The sequence below is a fragment of the Pseudorca crassidens genome, chromosome 2 (assembly GCF_039906515.1).
Source record: "Pseudorca crassidens isolate mPseCra1 chromosome 2, mPseCra1.hap1, whole genome shotgun sequence".
NCBI lineage: Eukaryota > Metazoa > Chordata > Mammalia > Artiodactyla > Delphinidae > Pseudorca > Pseudorca crassidens.
Window position 1 is genome coordinate 77,800,444 of NC_090297.1, and position 19,345 is coordinate 77,819,788.

General features: G+C 34.1%; 1 protein-coding gene across 2 annotated transcripts in view; it reads left to right on the forward strand.

Annotated features, from left to right (window-relative positions):
- The window catches only part of PKN2 (protein kinase N2), a 128,309-nt gene that overhangs the window by 24,055 nt on the left and 84,909 nt on the right, over positions 1–19,345 (forward strand). Inside the window, exon 2 of one of the 2 annotated variants that reach the window (XM_067726795.1) lies at positions 14,973–15,273. The exons of the other annotated variant lie outside the window; for it this stretch is intronic. Coding sequence (XP_067582896.1) covers positions 14,973–15,273 — 301 coding nt within the window. The remainder of the gene's footprint in view (positions 1–14,972; positions 15,274–19,345) is intronic. 2 annotated transcript variants of the gene reach the window in all.

Here is a 19,345-nt window from a genome sequence, read left to right on the forward strand (position 1 = left end):
ATATGTAGTACTCCTTATTCCTGTACCAGATGACTTTAGTGGTTAGTATGATTCTTTTTTTTTTCTTCTTCTTCTTTTTCTCTCAGGTATTACTTCTCACTCAGTATGTCAACTTTGAGCAGCCATTTCTCCATTCAACAAATATTGACTGAGCACTTTCTGTATTCGAAGCATTATTCTGGGGCCTGGTTATAAAATAAGGTTCAAAATGTTTAATAGTGATCAAATATACTTCCTTCTCTCAGGGAACTTAAATTGTGGAAGGGAAGATACACGTTAAGTAATTATACAGGGATATTGGGACTTACTACTAAACTTAAATAATGAATGGGGGAAAAAGGAAGCATACAATCCCAAATCATCATGACAGCAAAAGTTGTTTATAGGATTCATAATGGATATAATGTAAAGTTTGAGTTAAAATTAGAGCTAAATGACTGTTTTAGAAAAAAAAGATTGAAACACAGTTTAAGAATTTGCCATGGGTCTTATAGCAAATCAGTGACAGAACCATGACTAGAATTTCGGTTTTCTTATTCATAATCTCTCTCTCTCTCTGTTGCCTTTAATATCCTACCTTTGCTTAATCATTATGGATAGTTTTGGTTGTGAAAAGTGTTTCTGTGTTGGAAGCATGTGAGAGCCTGAGATTTGCACATGCTATTAAAATAGGTATGATTTTTAACTACATTTTTTAATTGAGATGTCATTTTTACCAATAATAATTTTAGTAATATTAAATAGGAGATATGATTGAGCTGAAACAATGATTTCCATATTAATGAAGTGATTAAATCATAGATGTTTAAGTTATTACTTTGGATATACAAGGCATTTTAATAAAATGTATATACTTCTAGAATGCTTATAAAACACTACAATTGTAGATAGAAATGTGATCATTTTTATTGCTTAAGAAGTAGAGAGATGAAATCTCCATAATTTCAAACCTATTGGATTAAAAGGAGGTTTGAGGAAGGTAATCAAAATTTGGGGAGGAAGGAACTGTGTTTTATGTAATTTTCTACAGTTCTAATATAAACATATTTATGATTTGGTTGGTTTATAAAATTATTATACTTGGTATATTTATATATGTGTAGGCCTGGTAAGAAAATGGATACAATGTGGAGAAATTATTTTTAACCTACTTCTTTTTCCTGTGCCTTCATAATTCTATTGCTAAGATGAGTAAACTTTTGTGACACATTATTGGTTTAAAAAGTTATTTCTGTTTTACATATACTTTAGTGGCTTAAAATTATGCTTTTTAAGATAACATGACTAAAGTTTTTAAAAAAGTTATATTAAAGTGGATAACGCTTCTGTGAACTTAGATCTGAGCCACTACTTTATAGGAAGATTGGCTTGATCATCTTTGTATCATCAGTGTCTAGAATAGAACTTTACACATAGTAGACATTTAATAAATTGTTGCTGAATGAAACAGATTTTAAAACACAAACTTGTATGCTAAGTTGTAGGACAGAAGGTATATGAGAGTTCCTACCTGTCAAGACCCAAATTATGGTTTATATCTGAACAGACTACTGTTGGCTACTGCTACTTCTTCCCATGTATGTTTTTGTAGTACCTCATGGAATATGACTTTTGTAGGAGGAACATGGTTGCAATTATGATTATTATATACTACTATAAAATTAAGAGAACTAAGCACTCCATATTCTGAATTGCTAAGAATGTAATATGTATGATTCCTTCAGATGGGTAATAACCAGGGTTTGTTATGAATTATTAAAAACAGTGTTATTAAAATAATATACCATAAAGTATAAATATTTTAAATTAAGGCTGTTATTCAGAATCCATTTAAGACACGAACTTGACTCGTAATACATTTGTGCCATTTTAATTGTTTTATCTGATATATTAATATTTGTGGACACCAGCTTTATAATATGAGAAAAAATCAGTGAGATAATACTAAAAATGTAGTTAAGTAATAGCTAAGAAACTTCATTTTTAAGAATTATAAAAGAAGTTTATGTATTACATTGGTCACAAATTTAAATATATATTTAATGTTTCTTATGTATTGAAATATACCCAGTAACATGGCATTTAAACTTAAAAATTCTTATCATGTTTTTAAGAAAATGTACTCTCAGAGTAGAACAATTTTAAGAGGTTGGGAGGCCATTACCTTCAAAATTCCAGACAGGGGACTATCCTACATTAGAATTCTATAGCCTTCCGAAACTACTTTCTCAGCAATGAAATCCAGTATCTTTACTGTTAGATAGTGCTCTCCTTTAGTTTCTTGTATCATTCCTTCCTCATTTTTTAACAAAATGTTATAGGCATACCAAAAGGTACATAGGGAGTAATAAAACACCATTGTATTCACTACCGATTTAAAGAAATACACATTACCAATGCAGTCGAATGAAGCTTTCTGGATACCTCTCTCTGACATTTCTTTCCTTTCCCATCCCTCCACCCCCAACTACTATACCATATCTGGTATATTTATAAATCATTTCCTCACCAGAAGTGGTTTCTTGATGAAATCTCTAGCTCTGAAACCCTCTTTTCCTTGTGTCATCAGCAGACATGAAGGCCAATATGAAGGACAGTCGGAAGGTTGCTCTTGTTTTCTTTCATGTACCACATCTCTATCAATTTGCCACTAAAACACTTTATCACTCACTAATTTTTAACTTGTTTCAACGAAGTCTCTTGGCTCTCTTATTGTTTCTATTTGTAAACAGCTGTTACTTATCTTGCATTGACTAATTAGTTTTACTTCCTCGAGGACCTTCTTTTGTATTCTGTATAGTTTCATTGCTGTGTTCCCAGGCCCAGCTCTGAGAAACTGACAACTTGTTCTCTATTTCTTCGTCCTAATCAGTGAAATAAAGCATTTAATGAGAGCCCCAGTCTGATTCCCTCCTTCCCTTTTTCCCTCCCTCCCTTTTTCTCTCCATATTTGTCTGTCCGTCTATCTGTCTGTTTAAAGTCTTAGTTTGGTTGTCTTTTATTGTATACTTTCAAACAACAAGAGCATCTCTGGGCTTTTCCTTTGCAGTCTTTTTTCTCTTAATATCTCTTTATTCTTAAGCTTCCAAATTCTTAACACTGTGCTTGAAGTAGATATGCTACATGTTATCTATTTCATTTATGCTTAGTCATTCTAAAAAATATTTAACACTTTAGCACATTGGAGTTTTTGTGTGATCTGTCCTAAATTAAGCATGACAAATAAAAATTAATTTTTGTCCCATATTTTCTTCATTTTGATATCCTACTATCCTTTGCCCACTTTTTGACTGTTTTTAGTCATAATGGTAATAATTGACTAAATGAGAAATGTCAGATACTGTGACAAAGATTTTTATATTTTACTAATTTAATCATTTTATATTCCTTTGAGACAAAATCTTGATTGATCTTGATTGTTCTGATGTGCTTGTAGGTGTTATTATTTTATTGGAGTTTTTTGGCTTTCTATTTCATAGTATCTGGCTCTGCCTGGTCACTTCCCTGCCTGTCGTCTGTCTCTATCCTATTGTCATCTTCACAACCAGAATTTCCAAATATTTCCAAAATGATCCTAGGAGGTGGTGAAGTCCCTAACAGAAGCTCTGGCTAGGGGAAATGACATGTGGTTCACATTTAGAGATGAAAGAAAAATATAATGTGTAAATAGCCCTTTAAAATTTTTTTTTTACCCTTTGTTTTTAAGAGTTTCAGTTAAAGTATAATGGTCAGTAATAGGTGTTTGAAACTATTATCATTATTTCTTATACTGTTAGGACTGTGGACACAAAACAGGGTTTGTATGTTTTATCTCCTGGGAAGCTCAGGAATGGGGGAGGTTCAGAACGAAGATCAACTGTTTTACCTTCAGAAATGTGAGAACAAATAGAATCTAGGCACTGAGAAGGATTTGTTTCTCTGGTCATCTGGAGCTCTGCTTAATATAATTTTTGAAGTTGTTTAAATTTTTAACATGGTTAATTTTATATAAAGGAGGTATTCTGGGAAATCAGTTAATCAAGGTCTTATTGTATGCCTTTTTTGCGAATATGGTATATTTTCCTTAAAAGTCTTTTTTGCATATTAGGTTCCTAAGAAATAGCTAATAGCTGGAACTGGTTGACAAAAGGCTAGACCTACATAGGTTCTGAACTTGGTGTGCTTGGATGGGCTTAGGGATCTGTGAACCCCTTAACCTCCTGCCACTGTGTGTGTGTGTGTGTGTGTGTGTGTGTGTGTGTGTGTGTGTGTTGCACACATAGAATTTTCTGAGAGTCCATTGCTTCCATCTGGATCCCAGAGTAGATCTGTGATCTGTGCCCCACCCCCCACCACCTTCACCCCAGTCCACATAAACAAAAAGATTTTGAGAACCACTGTTGGAAAATTGGTAAAATTGATCAGTGGAATGGTGATTACACTATACTAGTTTTTCATAGCTCTAATGTCTATCACTTGATAATGAAACCTAAAAGGTTCTAAGAATTTGAATAAATAAAGGAAAAAAGTAACAAAGGAAAATTAACCTAAGTCATTAAAAGAACAGTTACTAACAAAATTCAGATTTTACTCGCTGTATAATTTTTTTTGTGCTTGAATATATATGACTTAATTGAAAAGAACAAAGACTTGTGTCTGAAAGCCCTTTCCATATTATAAATGTGAGGATTTTCTTGATTTTTGACTCCAGCTGTTTGTGTGTTTCAATACCTTCCTTTTCTTTTTGCCTGAAACTTTTTCTATAACTAGAGCTTTTGGTGGGGGAGGGTAGAGTTTTGGGTTTGGATATGGGGGATTGCTATTCTACTTAGGAAACTTGAAGCATATACTTCTTTTTTTTAAATTCCCTTAAAAGTATTTATTAATTACCTATGATGTACCAGATACTATGCTGGGGACACAGTAATGAACAAGACAGATAATGCCTCTGTACTTAGAGAGGGCTTGTCTTATTGTCAAGCAGGGAAGACAAACTAAGTTGTTCTAAGCAATATGATAGGGTATGTGCATGCGTACTGTGGATCATCTCACAGGAGCATCTAAGCAAAAATTATTAGATGGTATTGTGTTTTTGACTTTGGTGTCCACATGGTCATTGTCAGTACACAGAAGTATGATTGATTTTTGAGTGTTCTTGTATCCTGTGATAGTACTGAACTCTTTTATTCTAGAAGTTTCTGGTAAATTTCTTGGGATTTTCTATGTAGATGACCATGTTATCTTCTAATAGGGACAGGACAGTTTTATCGCTTCCTTTTCAATCCGTATGCCTTTTATTGTCTTACTGAAGTGATTTGGATGCCCAGTACTGTGTTGGATAAGAGTGCTGAGAGTAGACATCCTTGTCTTGATCCTGATCTTAGGGGAAAGAATTTAGTCGTTCAGCACTACATATAATGGTAGTTGTAAGTTTGTTGTAGATGTTCTTCATCAAATTGAGGAAGGTCTCTATTTCTAGTTTACTGAGAGTTTCTAATTATGAATGCATATTGAATTTTGTCAAATGCTTTTTCTGCATCATTATGAACTCATGTTTAGCTTAATGTAGATACGGATGTCTTTTTTTTAAACCACTGTATGTCCAGTGTTGAGTACAGCATCTAGCACATATAATAGGTATTCAGTAAATATTTGCAGGATGAATGGATCAATCATGTTTGGCCAGGATGTGGGACAACTCTGGTTTAATTTAGTGAGGTGTCCATCCTTAGATCATTCAACTGTGGCCACAGATCTGTAGGATCATGTAAGAGCATTGAAGACCTCACTAGAAACACATGGTTTGAGTGAGATAAGAAATATTTCCCAGGGCTTCCCTGGTGGCGCAGTGGTTAAGAGTCTGCCCGCCAGTGCAGGGGACACGGGTTCGAGCTCTGGTCTGGGAAGATCCCACCTGCCGCGGAGCAACTAAGCCCCTGTGTTACAACTACTGAGCCTGTGCTCTAGAGCCCGCGAGCCACAACTGCTGAAACCAGCGTGCCTAGAGCCCGTGCTCCACAACAAGAGAAGCCACCGTGAGGAGAAGCCCTCACACTGCAATGAAGAGAAGCCCGCGCACTGCAACGAAGAGAAGCCCGCGCACTGCAACGAAGAGAAGCCCCTGCTCACCACAACTAGAGAAAGCCCACTCACAGCAACGAAGACCCAACACAGCCAAAAATAAATAAATTTATTTAAAAAAAATTCCCAGAAGCTCAGGGGAGAAGAGTATGCAAAATAAGATGAAAAATTACTAGTGGCATCCTTTGGAACAAGGGTGGAAATGTGACCCTAAATTCAGTTCTGTGGTATAAAATGAGATTAGAGTGGTAGAGAACACAAACACTTATAGGGGAACATTGGTCTTGATATTGGAAAAAAATCATATATATATAGATCTGGAATTGCATGTATCATTACTATATTACAGAGATAAAATTTAATGTTTCGGGGCTTCCCTGGTGGCGCAGTGGTTGAGAGTCCGCCTGCCAATGCAGGGGACACGGGTTTGTGCCCCGGTCCGGGAAGATCCCACATGCCGCGGAGCGGCTGGGCCCGTGAGCCATGGCCGCTGAGCCTGCGTGTCCGGAGCCTGTGCTCCGCAACGGGAGAGGCCACAACAGTGAGAGGCCCGCGTACTGAAGAAAAAAAAAAAAAAAATTCATGTTTCAGAGCAGGGAGATATACCTATCAATATTATTTGGGACTCTTATTTGTGGTAAGGGAAAACTTAAGTCAAACCAACTTAAGCAAAAAATGAATTAGTTGGCACTATGACTAATGAGTTTAGGGGCATGAGGGTATGTTTGCTTTAAGCATGTTTAAAGATTTAAGGATTTAGATGCTCAACCTGTGTCCTTACTGATTTTCTCTATCTACATCTTCTCAAAGTGTTGGGATGGAGAGGTATAAAGTGGGAAAGAAGGAAAATTGTTTTTTCTTTTTTAACATAATGATGTTATTAACGCCCGCATCCCTTTATCTATTGAGAGTCAACAAAAAGTAGTTAATAATCAAAATTGAAGAGACTGCTTAGAGCTATCATTATGGCTCTAAGAGCTATCTTGCCTGGATTGCTACAGTAGCCTCTGTATCATATGTCTCTGGTAGTGTAATAAACTCATCTCAGAATTCTGTGGGTATAAGAGGTGTTTCTTCTGCTAGTCTTGCCTGTGCTCACTTATGCAGCTGCATTCAGCTGGTGGCTAAACTGGACTGGAATGTCCACTGTGGCCTTCCTCACAGGTCTGTTGCCTCAGCTGGAATGGATGAGACAGCTGGAGTACTTTGGTTCTTTTCCACATGGCCTCTCTCCACATGGCCTCTCTCATCCTCCAGGGTCCTCTCTCTCTAGCAGAATAATCTGGACTTCTTTAAATAGTAGTTGAGTTTTCAAGAAGGAAGACAGAAGCTATGAGTCCTCTTGAGGCGTCTTCTTGAAGCTCCCTGCCCATCATCAGAATGTCACTTCCATTACACTATTAGAGTAAGTCAGAAGGCTAGCTTTGAGTCAGTGTGGAAGGAGGCTACATGATGATATGAATGTAGGAAAGCAAGATTCATTTGAGTCCATTTAGTAACAATCTACCATAGCTTCATAGCAGTTTTCCCTGCCCCCTCAAATCTGTTAACACAGGAGGTCATACAACATTACTTCTCTCCCTAAGCCCTACACCATTTCATTCAGAATAAAAGCCAGTCTTTATATTCGCCTACAAGGCCCTATATGATCCTTAGTGAGAGAGGGATTTATAGTTCATCTGAGATAAGAAGTCCAAAGTAGGCAGTCTAGGACTTGTGTAGCAGTTCAGTAAAGCCATTGGGGTCCTAGGCTCTTCCACACTGCTTTGTCATCCTTGTTCTGTTCTATTTGCCTGTTACACCTTTAGGCTTTGGGTCTGCATTCTAGGCAAAAAGAAAGGGAAAATTGGAAGCTTTCCCCAAAATCCTGGGCTTCCCTTTGCCAGGAATTGTCATGTAACTACCTCTAGCTGCAAGGGAGTCTGGTGAAGTGAGAATTTTATCTCAGCACTTTGTTGCATCTACCAAAATGGAAATTTCCTTAGTGAGGAAAAGGGGGAGGCTGAATATTATGTAGGCACCCAGCACTATCTCTCAGTACTATGTGCTAGGAAATATACTATTGCTATGAAAGCATACTTCTTATTCCTAGCACAGCCATTATGAGACTTAGAAATAATACAGTCAAGGTAGTTGTAATAATTCCATTTTACAGAAAAAAGAAATTAAAGCTTTAGCATGGTTGCAGTATCAGAATTTATACATGGCCAGTCTGACTCCAAATACTTAGTTCTTTCCATCATACTACATTCTAACTGAGCTTTCTGTTAAGACACACACACACACATACACACACACACACACACACACACACACACACACAAAATATAGCCTACATTTGTTTAAAGCTTTACTGCTTCAGATTTTGTTTGGTTTTCATGTCTGTCTTCTTTAGTAAATTGAATACCTGAAAGAAAGCAGGATTGTGCCATTTCCATTACCTAGCATTCAGTGAATATTTTGAATAAAGAAGTTTTAAAGGAACTAAAAGATGGGAGAACCAAACATAATTTTGCAGATGGGTGAACAGGTACAGAGATGGAATAACATGCTTGGGTTGCATAGCTAGTGACAGAGAGCTGGTGTAAGAACTGGTTTCTTGCTTTCTGGTGAGAGCATTCTCCCCTTAGACACAGAAGGTTGGATTAGGGTGATATGAGAGAATTAAGAGGAAATATGTCCTGCCAGTACCCCTGAATTAAGGCACATAATATCCCTTAATTAATGCAAATCAGTTAGGTCAGGGTATAGTTCAAATAAAGGGAAGTGGATAAGAAGGTGGTATGGAGTAAAAGAGCGCCAAACTAGGAGTCAGGAGACTAGTATGCTAAACCCAGCCAGTTCACTGACTTTTCTTTGTGACCTTAGGCAAGTTGCATAGCTGCTTTGAACCTGCTTTCTTCAAAACTAAAATCAAGGGAGTTACACTACATGATCTTTGAAATTCCTTCTAGCTAAACAGTATATGAATCATTGTACCCACTGAGTTTTTATGGGTGCTCTAACATTTCTTGGCATCTATCAGGTCAGACTGTTTTATATTTCTATAATATAAAGAAAGTAACAGCTTTTTCACTTCTTCTCTGGGAACTTGGCCAGTGAGAAGTAAACATCCTTTCCTGTCTCTCCCTAAATGAAGTACTTGGTCATAAGTGACAGACTTTTTTCTTCATTTTGTTCTTTGAATCTGATCCTGTTCTTATTTTAGTGTTTTTCTTAACTTCACTGTGAGTTTGTTGAAATGTAGTAAATAGAAAATGTCAGTTTATATTTTATTCTACAGATCAGAATTTTGTTATTTCATAAAATAAAAATAGTTGTATTTATCAAATACATATTAACACATTTTCATACTTGGAATACTTGACTGGCATATGACGTGGTCTAGTTATAATGAGTGGAATGTGTAGTCTCATCCTTTGCAGTGGAACTGTATTGACTCAAAATAACCTAGTTAAATAATAGCAAATATACTGTAGAGTGTAAAGTATCATTATAAGCTTTTGCATTTACCAAAATTGAAATAAAGTGAAAGTTACTTTTGATGTCTTTAAAAAATGTAATTCCCTCCTATTAGACAGGCAGTATATATTAATTGCTAAAAAAAAATTTGAGAAAATATGGAAAACTTGGAAGAACAAAATGAAAATCTTCTTAGATTTTTTTACCCAGAGATAATTATTGTTAATATTTTAATCTCTTTCCTCCCAGTCTCTTTTTGTCCATTCTTATTTTAAACATAATTTGAAATAAAACTGTGTACATAGTAGCAGTACATTGAGCTGGACATACTGCTGAGGAATAATAAAGAGTATAAATAAAAGAAACCTTTCCTTATTCCCTAGACTGTTTGAAATTCTTTTGTTATGACACTTATATCCTGAACTTTCTCTTTTCTATAAGTTGGTTTAAAGCCCTGCTACTTGTAAGTTTTGTAAGGGAGTCTGTCTGTGCCCAGCATATATTATTTTAAAAATTATTGTATTTACCATTCTATATAGTTAATAATTCCTAATTATCTTATTAGTTTACATTTCTAGAATTAGAATTACTGGGCCAAAGGGAATCACTATTTTAAAGATTCTTGTTATATAGTTCCAACTTATAAAGCTTTACAGCTTACATCTGGATTCTTGCCAACATTATGATTAGAAAACTCTTTGTCAATTTAAGAGGTAAAAATGGTACAGTCTCTTATTCCATAGCACAAGTTTTTTTTCTTCAATAGAAGTGAACATACACAGGAGAGTAAGCAGGGGAATGATGTAAGTGTAACATGGGCACTGGGTTAGTTCATCTGTCATTTCCCCAAGAATGTTAACATTTGAAGCAGCTGGTTTTTAATTTTTTTTTAATTTTGGAGAAAGCCTTAGCAATATATGAAGATAAAGGCTGAAAATCCTGTAGAAGTTTGCTAGTTTGGAGCCTCTGTTGTTATTAAGAATAGTTTTCTGTTGATCTAATTATCATTCATTTGTAGATAAAAACGCTTTTTCTCTCTATTTACTTTGTAGTTGCTGCGTTATTTTCATTTATCTTATTTGCAACTTGGTATGACCTTCCAGTCTAAGGATATATCATGCTTCAACTCTGGAATATTCTCATCCATTTATCTCTTCATGTAGCGCTTCTCCCCCATTGTCTTTATTCTGTTATTCTGGAACTCTTACTGCGAGGATCTTGGATCCTCTCATTCTGTCTTACATACCTTTAAATTTCTCATATTGCTGTATGATGAATTCAGAGTAATTCCCTCAAGTTATCTATCTGCCAGGATACTAATTCATTAGCTTGGTCTAATCTGCTATTTTAACCTGTCCACTGAGTTTTTAATTTATTTTGGTTCCTTTGAACTCCATCTAATTTTTACTCTTTGTTTCTTACTCATTGAAGTCTCTATTCCTTCTTTTATTTATTTAGCTGCTCGAAATCTACTTAACCTAAAAATCATTTCGATGGTACTACTATAAATCCTGAGTGTATTAATTTCACTAATGGTTTCCTTGTTTTTGGATTTGGCCCATCTGATTTGAAAGGCTGCATTAAGGATATAGATGATATAAAATACATTAAAAATAGGTAGGATTAATCATGAAAGAGTTGAAATATTTTTAAACATGATGGTGGATTTCGATTGATAGTGAAAGGAATAGGGTATAAGAAAGAAAGACATGGATGGGTAAGAGAATATAACAGCAAAGTGTTAGATTAATTTGACTAGAATGGAGTGGCTAACTAAGCTTGTTGATTTCAGTGACAAAAGGTTTGAGAATTAATGGGGTTTCTTTTATGTATATATGATTGGTAGAGAATCATGAATACTACTAGGAGTTTAGTTTTATGTTTAGGATTACTTTTGTGTTTTTTTCCTTTCTTTTTTTATTTCTTTCTGAGCATATTAATGAATTTAAAAGGGAGTTTGTGATTAGAGGTTGGATCTTACTTTGCTTGGTTTTGAAAACATGAGAAAAGGTATCTACTGTTTACTTTTGGGGGAGGTGTGAACTATAGAGTACAAAGAGTTGAATGGTGGATGAAAGGGTAAAGCTTATAAACATAAATTACTATAATGTTACTACTGCCTCTAAGAGAACCTACTGAGACAGAGATTATCGCTGAAGATTTTCACTGCTTAAATAGCTATTTTTTTTTTCCTGAGGCTGATTTATTTTACTGTGTCAAGAATATTATTACATTGCCTAGTACTGATTCCATTTATGATATAATTGCTCTTTTTTTTTAAGGGTAGAGACATAATTTAATAGATGGAATATCTCATTTCAGTTGTTCCAAATGCAAGAAAATTATATTTTCCAATAACTTTCACAGTTTATTGCAACTAAAATTTTTAGGAAAAGAGTAATAGAAAGTACTGTAACCTTTCCTATCTGCTGTCAGGGGGCATAGTTTATCTTAAGTTATTGATTATGGTGTATGTATCTCCTGCTCCTTTCCAAAAGGTATTTGAGCCATGTCACAACAAAAGATGGGAGTAAAAATATGGTTACTAGAAATTCAGGCCTTTTAGGAAGAGGAAGCAAACATGCTAACCATATACGATTTATATCTAATATCTAATTTTAGCCAGTATAGTTGCCATGATTGAATATCAGTTTTGCCTTAGAGCTTCCTGGAGTATGAGTTCTCTTTACCAGAAAGAGGAAATCATGACTTCCTTAGCAGTGATAGACTTTCCTGAATTCTGAAATAAGAATATTAAATAATGTAATCAAATCATTAAGAAAATAAAACAGAACCGCTCTGCCCTCAAATTGCTCACAGTCTTTGGAGTTGTCAGATAAGGAAAGGAATACTTGTTTAAATAAAATCCACATTATCAGAACACACAGGAGAGAGGCATTTAATCTAAATTCTAAGAGAGGGCATAGGCAGGAAATTCTTTCCTGGGGAAAAAATTATGGTAAACTTTGAAACAAAGTAAAAGTTAACTAAGAAAAGAAAGACTAGGAAGAGATAGTTGAAGAAAGAAGGGAAAATGATGCATCCCATGATGCATCCGAAAGGTGCAGCATGCGTAGTAGCTGAGCCAAAAGAGATTGTCTCTGGCAGTAAATTTCTGTAATTTGATATGAGTGGCATTTAGGGAGCAAGTTGGAAAGTGGAAGTTGAAGTAGCCAAGGGTAACAGTGTTTTTTGGTGGTTGTTTTTGTTTGTTTTGTTTTTAACAGCCTTTAAATATTAGTACCATGATTTTCAAACTCTGCAACAAGGCTCTCTGGAGTGCCTCAGCAAGCTCTCAGGGTGCTGCAGTATATTTTAAAAATTTCAGGGAAACACAGTGACACCATTTGTTGGATACCATGTGGACTAACTAGAGTCAGTAAAGTTTCAATATTAAGGATATTCTACAACCCCTTTGTACTGGCCGTATAGGATGAAGGTGGGAATGTGCAACTGATTTCAAGTTTTGAGAAATTGTGAAGTACCCAATAGCAGACATATATCCCATTAATAAGTAACTGTGGCTATTAAAGAATGAAATACAAATGTAATTTTCTTTCAATGTGTATTATTTCAAACAGCTACTAAGTTGTTATAAGTATTGATTAAGTTATTTGGACCTTACTACTTAATAAATGGAATTGTTAGGTATTTCTTTTAGCCTATGCATCATAAAGAAAAAATTACTGAGACACTTAACGTTCTGGCTTAGTACCTAATATTAAAGTACAGATTTGTGAAAGCAATTCATGTAGTGTTTTCTAAGTTTATAAAGATAGAAATAAAACTATCTAGAGGAATGCATTTAGCTTAAGCTTTCTCATTTAAGAATTGTTTGCCTCCGTTCCCTTTACCTGAAGGTAGACAATAGAAATTTGGGATTTTATCTTTTGACAATAGTCATATGTTTTTGATAACCAGACAAAGGTGGATTTATAAACTTTGGAAACCGAATAAATGGATTGATATGACTTATAGTCCATTATAAATAGTGAAAAGCCTCGACATTATTTTGGCCCAGATAGGAGATCATTCTATGTTCGTATAGATAAGAATCAGAAATTTAAGGCCAATAGATGTAGATCACCAGTTTCAGGAATTTTGAATCTAAGATCTGTGGTACCTGGAAATAGTACATACAATAGTACATACAAACATGAATTTTCTTTGTTCTACTCTTTTTTTGTCAATTTCAGAGGCGTTGTTGGCCCTAAAAAGGTTAAGAACAAATTTATGCATCAACTACTTCATTTTTTGCATAGTATGCCTGTTGGCACCAGGTAAATTGGTACCAATGCCAAGACTAAATCCTGTATCTTCCCATCCATTGTCTCACTGTTTTGCAAAATACATGTTTTTCAGAGGTGAAGAATTAGACGTAAAGAGTATTTGCACCAAGTATTTAAATAGAACTTATTTTATGGGTGTGATGAATTCCCAAAGAAGTCAAAGAAAATCTTATAATTACTTAGGTCTGTGGTTCAAAAGATACATAAAGGGTGCACAGTGAAATATAAATCTCTTTTCTGTGTCCTTCACAAGCTCGATTCCTCTTCCCAAAAGCAAAAGTTAACTCTAGTTTCTTGTGTTTCAGAAATTAAAAATGTAAAACCAATAGTATTGTAGTAATGGAGTTTAAAATAGTGAATGATATACAAATAGCCAGAACATAACTTTGCCTGTTTTAAATGTAGATTAGATGTACTTACCTGATTTGATTTTCATTTTAAGTTGAATAACTGATACTGTGTACTCTCTTAGCTTCTGTCAGTAGGACATAATTTAGACATTTTTTAGTAGTGATGTTTATGTAGTCAGTCAACCAAATTATCAATTGGGATAGATAGTCATGAAATATATGAATAGAATTCTGAAATTAGTCTTCCCAAGCCCTAACGCATTTAATTGCTTAACTAAAAAGTGGTTATAAGGATATAATTTTATTTTATTTTTGCCAATATTAGTTTATTTTTAAGAGGTTTCTTATAGAAGATAAAATAGAATTTTATCTCACCTATGGAATTTAATAATCATCTTCACTTATTAAGTGACTATAGTGGGCCAAGAATTATATTTGGAGCTTTACATACAATATTTTGAATTACCACATTATCTCTGAAAAGTGCCTAATACTATTATTTAGATTTTACACGATTAGATTGAGCATTTGAAAGGTTGAATAACTTGCTCAAGATTCACAGTGTAGGTTTTGGAATCTAACTTGGGTTCACGGAATATCAAAAATTCATTGTCTGTTTATACAGTCCAAAGTTGTCTTTGTGTATAGATGTGTTTATTTTAATATAAAATTGTCAGGTAATGCTATTTAGTGAGTGGGCAGAGTTTTTGAAGAATTGCTTTAAGTACAGTTGTATTCTTATATGGCCTATTTTACTGAGCAGCTAACTTTCCTAAACTCCCACATTTGTGTGTTTATTTTTCTTCTGTAGGGAGATTCCCGAAGTCTTCCCTTTTCTGAGAATGTGAGTGCTGTTCAAAAATTAGACTTTTCAGATACAATGGTGCAACAGAAATTGGATGATATCAAGGATCGAATTAAGAGAGAAATAAGAAAAGAACTGAAAATCAAAGAAGGAGCTGAAAATCTGAGGAAAGTCACAACAGATAAAAAAAGTTTGGCTTATGTGGACAACATTTTGAAAAAATCAAATAAAAAATTAGACGAATTGCATCACAAGCTACAGGAACTAAATGCACATATTGTTGTATCAGATCCAGAAGATGTTACAGGTATTTTATTTGATGTTTATATAGTATACTAATAAGAAATGTATTATTTTAAAAATAATAAGATTTGTGACATGTATAGTCTTTAACTTTTTTGAAAGTACAGGGACTGTATTTTCTCCTACAGTTAAGGTCTTATTTATATTCTATTCAGAAGGTGCAGTGAGTTGATGAATATGAAAATTAAAACGTTTACTTAGAGATGAGTAATTCTCTGTCTACTCTCTTACCTGTCACTAAGACATTACTTAAAGTTATTTTCCAGTATTTATGTTTTGTATTGAGTCAACCATATGCTCTTACCTGATTCATCCTTGAGATCAGCAGCACGAGTTTGCCAGATGACTTTTTAAAGTTAAAAATGCATTCTGTGACCAAGGGATATTTTTATTTTTTGCAAATATAGTTAATCAAACCTATGACCTCTGTTCTTTGAGCTCTAAGCAACTGAATTAACAACTACACTACCAGGCATTTTGTTTAAAAAAGAAGAAAATTTAAAAAGCCAAACATTACTTTTTTTTTTTCTCCAGTATAGAAAATGAAAGGAAAATACAACCTATAAGTCTAACCTAAGAGCATAATTTTTAAACAGTAGAATTAACAGATGTTCATGTTGGAAATTTTTCAATGGTACAGAAAGTAAAAATAGAAAAATGACCTCTATCCACTCTAGGCCCACTCCCTAAAGGTAGCATTACTAAGTTTTTTGTTGTTATGTCCTTCCAGAAAAAAAATTCTATATTTGTATCAATGTCCATCCATTCATATATACATTCTTTCTAAACCTTTTTACTTAACAAATTGTATAAGACACATTTGATCTAATAGTTTTGTCTTTGCAGAGAGGATATTTTGAGCTAGTTATTTAATGTCTAAATCCTTAATTTCTTCATTTGCAAAGATAAGGAGTGGTATACGTAGAATGATGTATCTAGCACCACAGAAATTTTAGAAGAACCTGTATGATTAGCCAAGAAAAAACAGATATAAGTAAAATTAAATTTGCTTAAGGAAGTACATAAATCTGACCAGGAACCACAAATTTCTAATCTTAAAAGTTGTGTACAATGCTTCTGATATTCAGTGTACTTATAGAGCTTGTTTTAATGCATTACTTTCAACATCTGGGACTTACCTTAGGGGTTTCAATTGGAGACTGTCTATGTAGAGATTTCAATCTTGTAAGAATAATTAAATCTTAGAAGTGAAAGAAATCATAAAGAAACCAGCCTTCTTATTTTATAGCTGAAATAATCCCAAAGATGTGAATTAATTTGCCCAGAATTACAAAACTAGCTAAAGAACTCTTCAATCTAGTATTTTCTTACCCACAAATTCAGTAATTACATTATAAATGGAAATTTGTATTATGAAATGCTTTTTCTTCAGCAATATCATATAAACTTAGATATAGCCTATTCTGTTGGAACTCTACCGAGCTCTACATTCTTTGCCCATTACTTGTTTAGGAGAGGTCTAAAATAAGAAACTGTGCTGGAGCTTTAAACTCAGTTTAGGGAAAACATTTTTGATAATCACGGAATACCAATAACTACCTTGTAATTGGAATATAGAAGTGTTTTTGCCACCCAAAGAGTAGCCCATTTGGTTTCCCCAGTCCCTTGTAAAAAATTAACTTTACTGAAGTATGTAAATTACATATGATAAAATGCACATATTTTAAGTATATGATTTGATGAGTTTTAACAAATATATATACCCAGGTAACTATCACTACAACTAGGGATCCTGACCATCACTTCAGTTCTCTTGTATACATACTTGCAATCAATCTCCAGTCCCCATCCCTGGCTTTAGGTAACCACTGGTCCGCCTTCTATCACTTTAGATTAGATTTGTCTTTCCTAGAGTTTCCTATAAAGAAATGACCTTTTAGCCTACTATCAAATTCCTTTTCTACCTCAAAAGCCAATTTGGATATCTCTATGAAACCTTCCTTGACTTTCTCTGATTATCTTTCTATTCTACTTTGTCCACTCATTGTTGTATTACAGTTTATTTCTGTACATTTTTATATCACTTACTAAACTGTATGATCCTTGAGGACAGGACCATGTTTTCATTCATTTATTTTCAAGGTTTATCATAAAGCCTGGAGTATAGTAGGTATTTAGTTGAGAGTATTATATCTCAAAAAAAAAATCCCAACAAATAAAAACCTTGTATTAGTTTTTGTAATTAATACCAAAGCATAATTTATCATGGTACTTTAAATATTTAATACTTAGGGAATAAAGCCTTAAATAAAAGTTTTAGGAGAAATAATTCCAGAAACTTTCTTTGCTGTTATTGACTTATCAGATAACTGCAGGGCGAATGTTATATGAAATATAACTCTCTACTGTGACTTCTTAACACTTCAGTTTGTTTGGAATGAACTTGACAAGTTGGTTACAGTTTGAATATATTAAAAAAACAGTTCTCTTTGCAAATGGCATATTCACACATCTTGGTAATAAGTTGTTTTTTGGTTTGTTTGTTTTTTTTCTCATACTACTTATTTGACTGCATTAAAATGAACAACAACACAGAGGGTTAAAGGTCGTTCAATGTTAATTTTAGGTCACATTGCCATAAAATTTTATGTTTTACATTGTGTACTAAAGTAGGCAAAATCATTTAATTTGATTAGATCTGACATAAAGGGTCAAGGGCCTAGCATTTTGCTTTCAGTTCTCTAAAGTATGTAGATTAATAAGTATGTGCAGAAGTATTCGGCTAATTCCTGTTGTCTTGTGGGTATGTAAGCAGAATGAATGATTCAAGGAAAGAGGGACAGAATTTAAATTTGCATTGTATATATGATTACCATGTAAGCAGTTAGGAGGCCTGTTCTTAACTCACTTCTGCAATAATTAACTCTGTTAACCATTAGGTTCTAATTTGTAAAATAAGGACTTTTATCAAATGAACTTTAAGACTTTTAGCTATAAAACTCTCTGAAATGTTGCTTATTATAATGTCAAGATCAGATAATTTGGGACTATTTGATGTTCTCTTCATGCCCATGATACTCTAAGCTTCCTGTTCACCTTCCATATACTTCAAGAATAGTCTCATAGAGTATTATTATTATTCCCACATGGAAATTATAAACATATTATAAAATGAGGCTGAATGCACCTTGTGAAAAAAGTTATTGGAGCTCTGTAAAGTGGATTAGTAATCTAAGCCTTAGTTGATACCTGAGACTCTGAAAGGAAATATTTAAGAAAGAAGTAATTTTCTGAATCTTTGGACTCAATATATCATCCCTAAAGAAGAGGACAAGAATATTTCTCATATTTTATTAGGTATAACTAATAATTTGTGGAGTGTAATTCCCTCTGTTTTTATCTTACTTCCTTCTCTTGTACCTCTTCCCATTTCCATTTTCTCAGACCCCACCAAGCTTAGATTGATTTTTACCTTTTGAGGTAATGAATATTTTCTTTAATATATAGTGTTCAGAAAGAAAATATTGATTTAGTATTGGAATTTTGTGTGTGGTTTTTTTGTTTTGTTTTTGTTTGTTTGTTTTGGCTGCACCACACAGCACGTGGGATCTTAGTTTCCTGACCAGGGATCGAACCCGTACCTCCTGCAGTAGAAGCGTAGAGTCATAACTAATGGACTGCCAGGGAATTCCCTGGATTTTTTGGAGTTAACCTTGGAAATTCTTCTAAATCCCAGAGATATATCTATATTGGGGGAGTCTTCTTAATGACTAAAATGTAGTTTATGAAGTCTTTCTTGAAAGAGAGGAAGTGAGAATTTAAATTTCTTTTTATTATTGGCCTATCCACCTAAATGTAGCATAGAAATTATAGTTGAATTTTATATTTATTAAAATCTGTGTGGCCTGGTTTATTATACAGTTTCTACATATTCCTTATTTCTGATTGAATTTCTCATTTTGAGGTAAGCACATTTTGTATTAAGTTGTGTACTCTTTTTTTTTTTTGCGGTACGCGGGCCTCTCACTGTTGTGGCCTCTGCCGTTGCGGAGCACAGGCTCCGGACGCGCAGGCTCAGCGGCCATGGCTCATGGGCCCAGCTGCTCCACGGCATG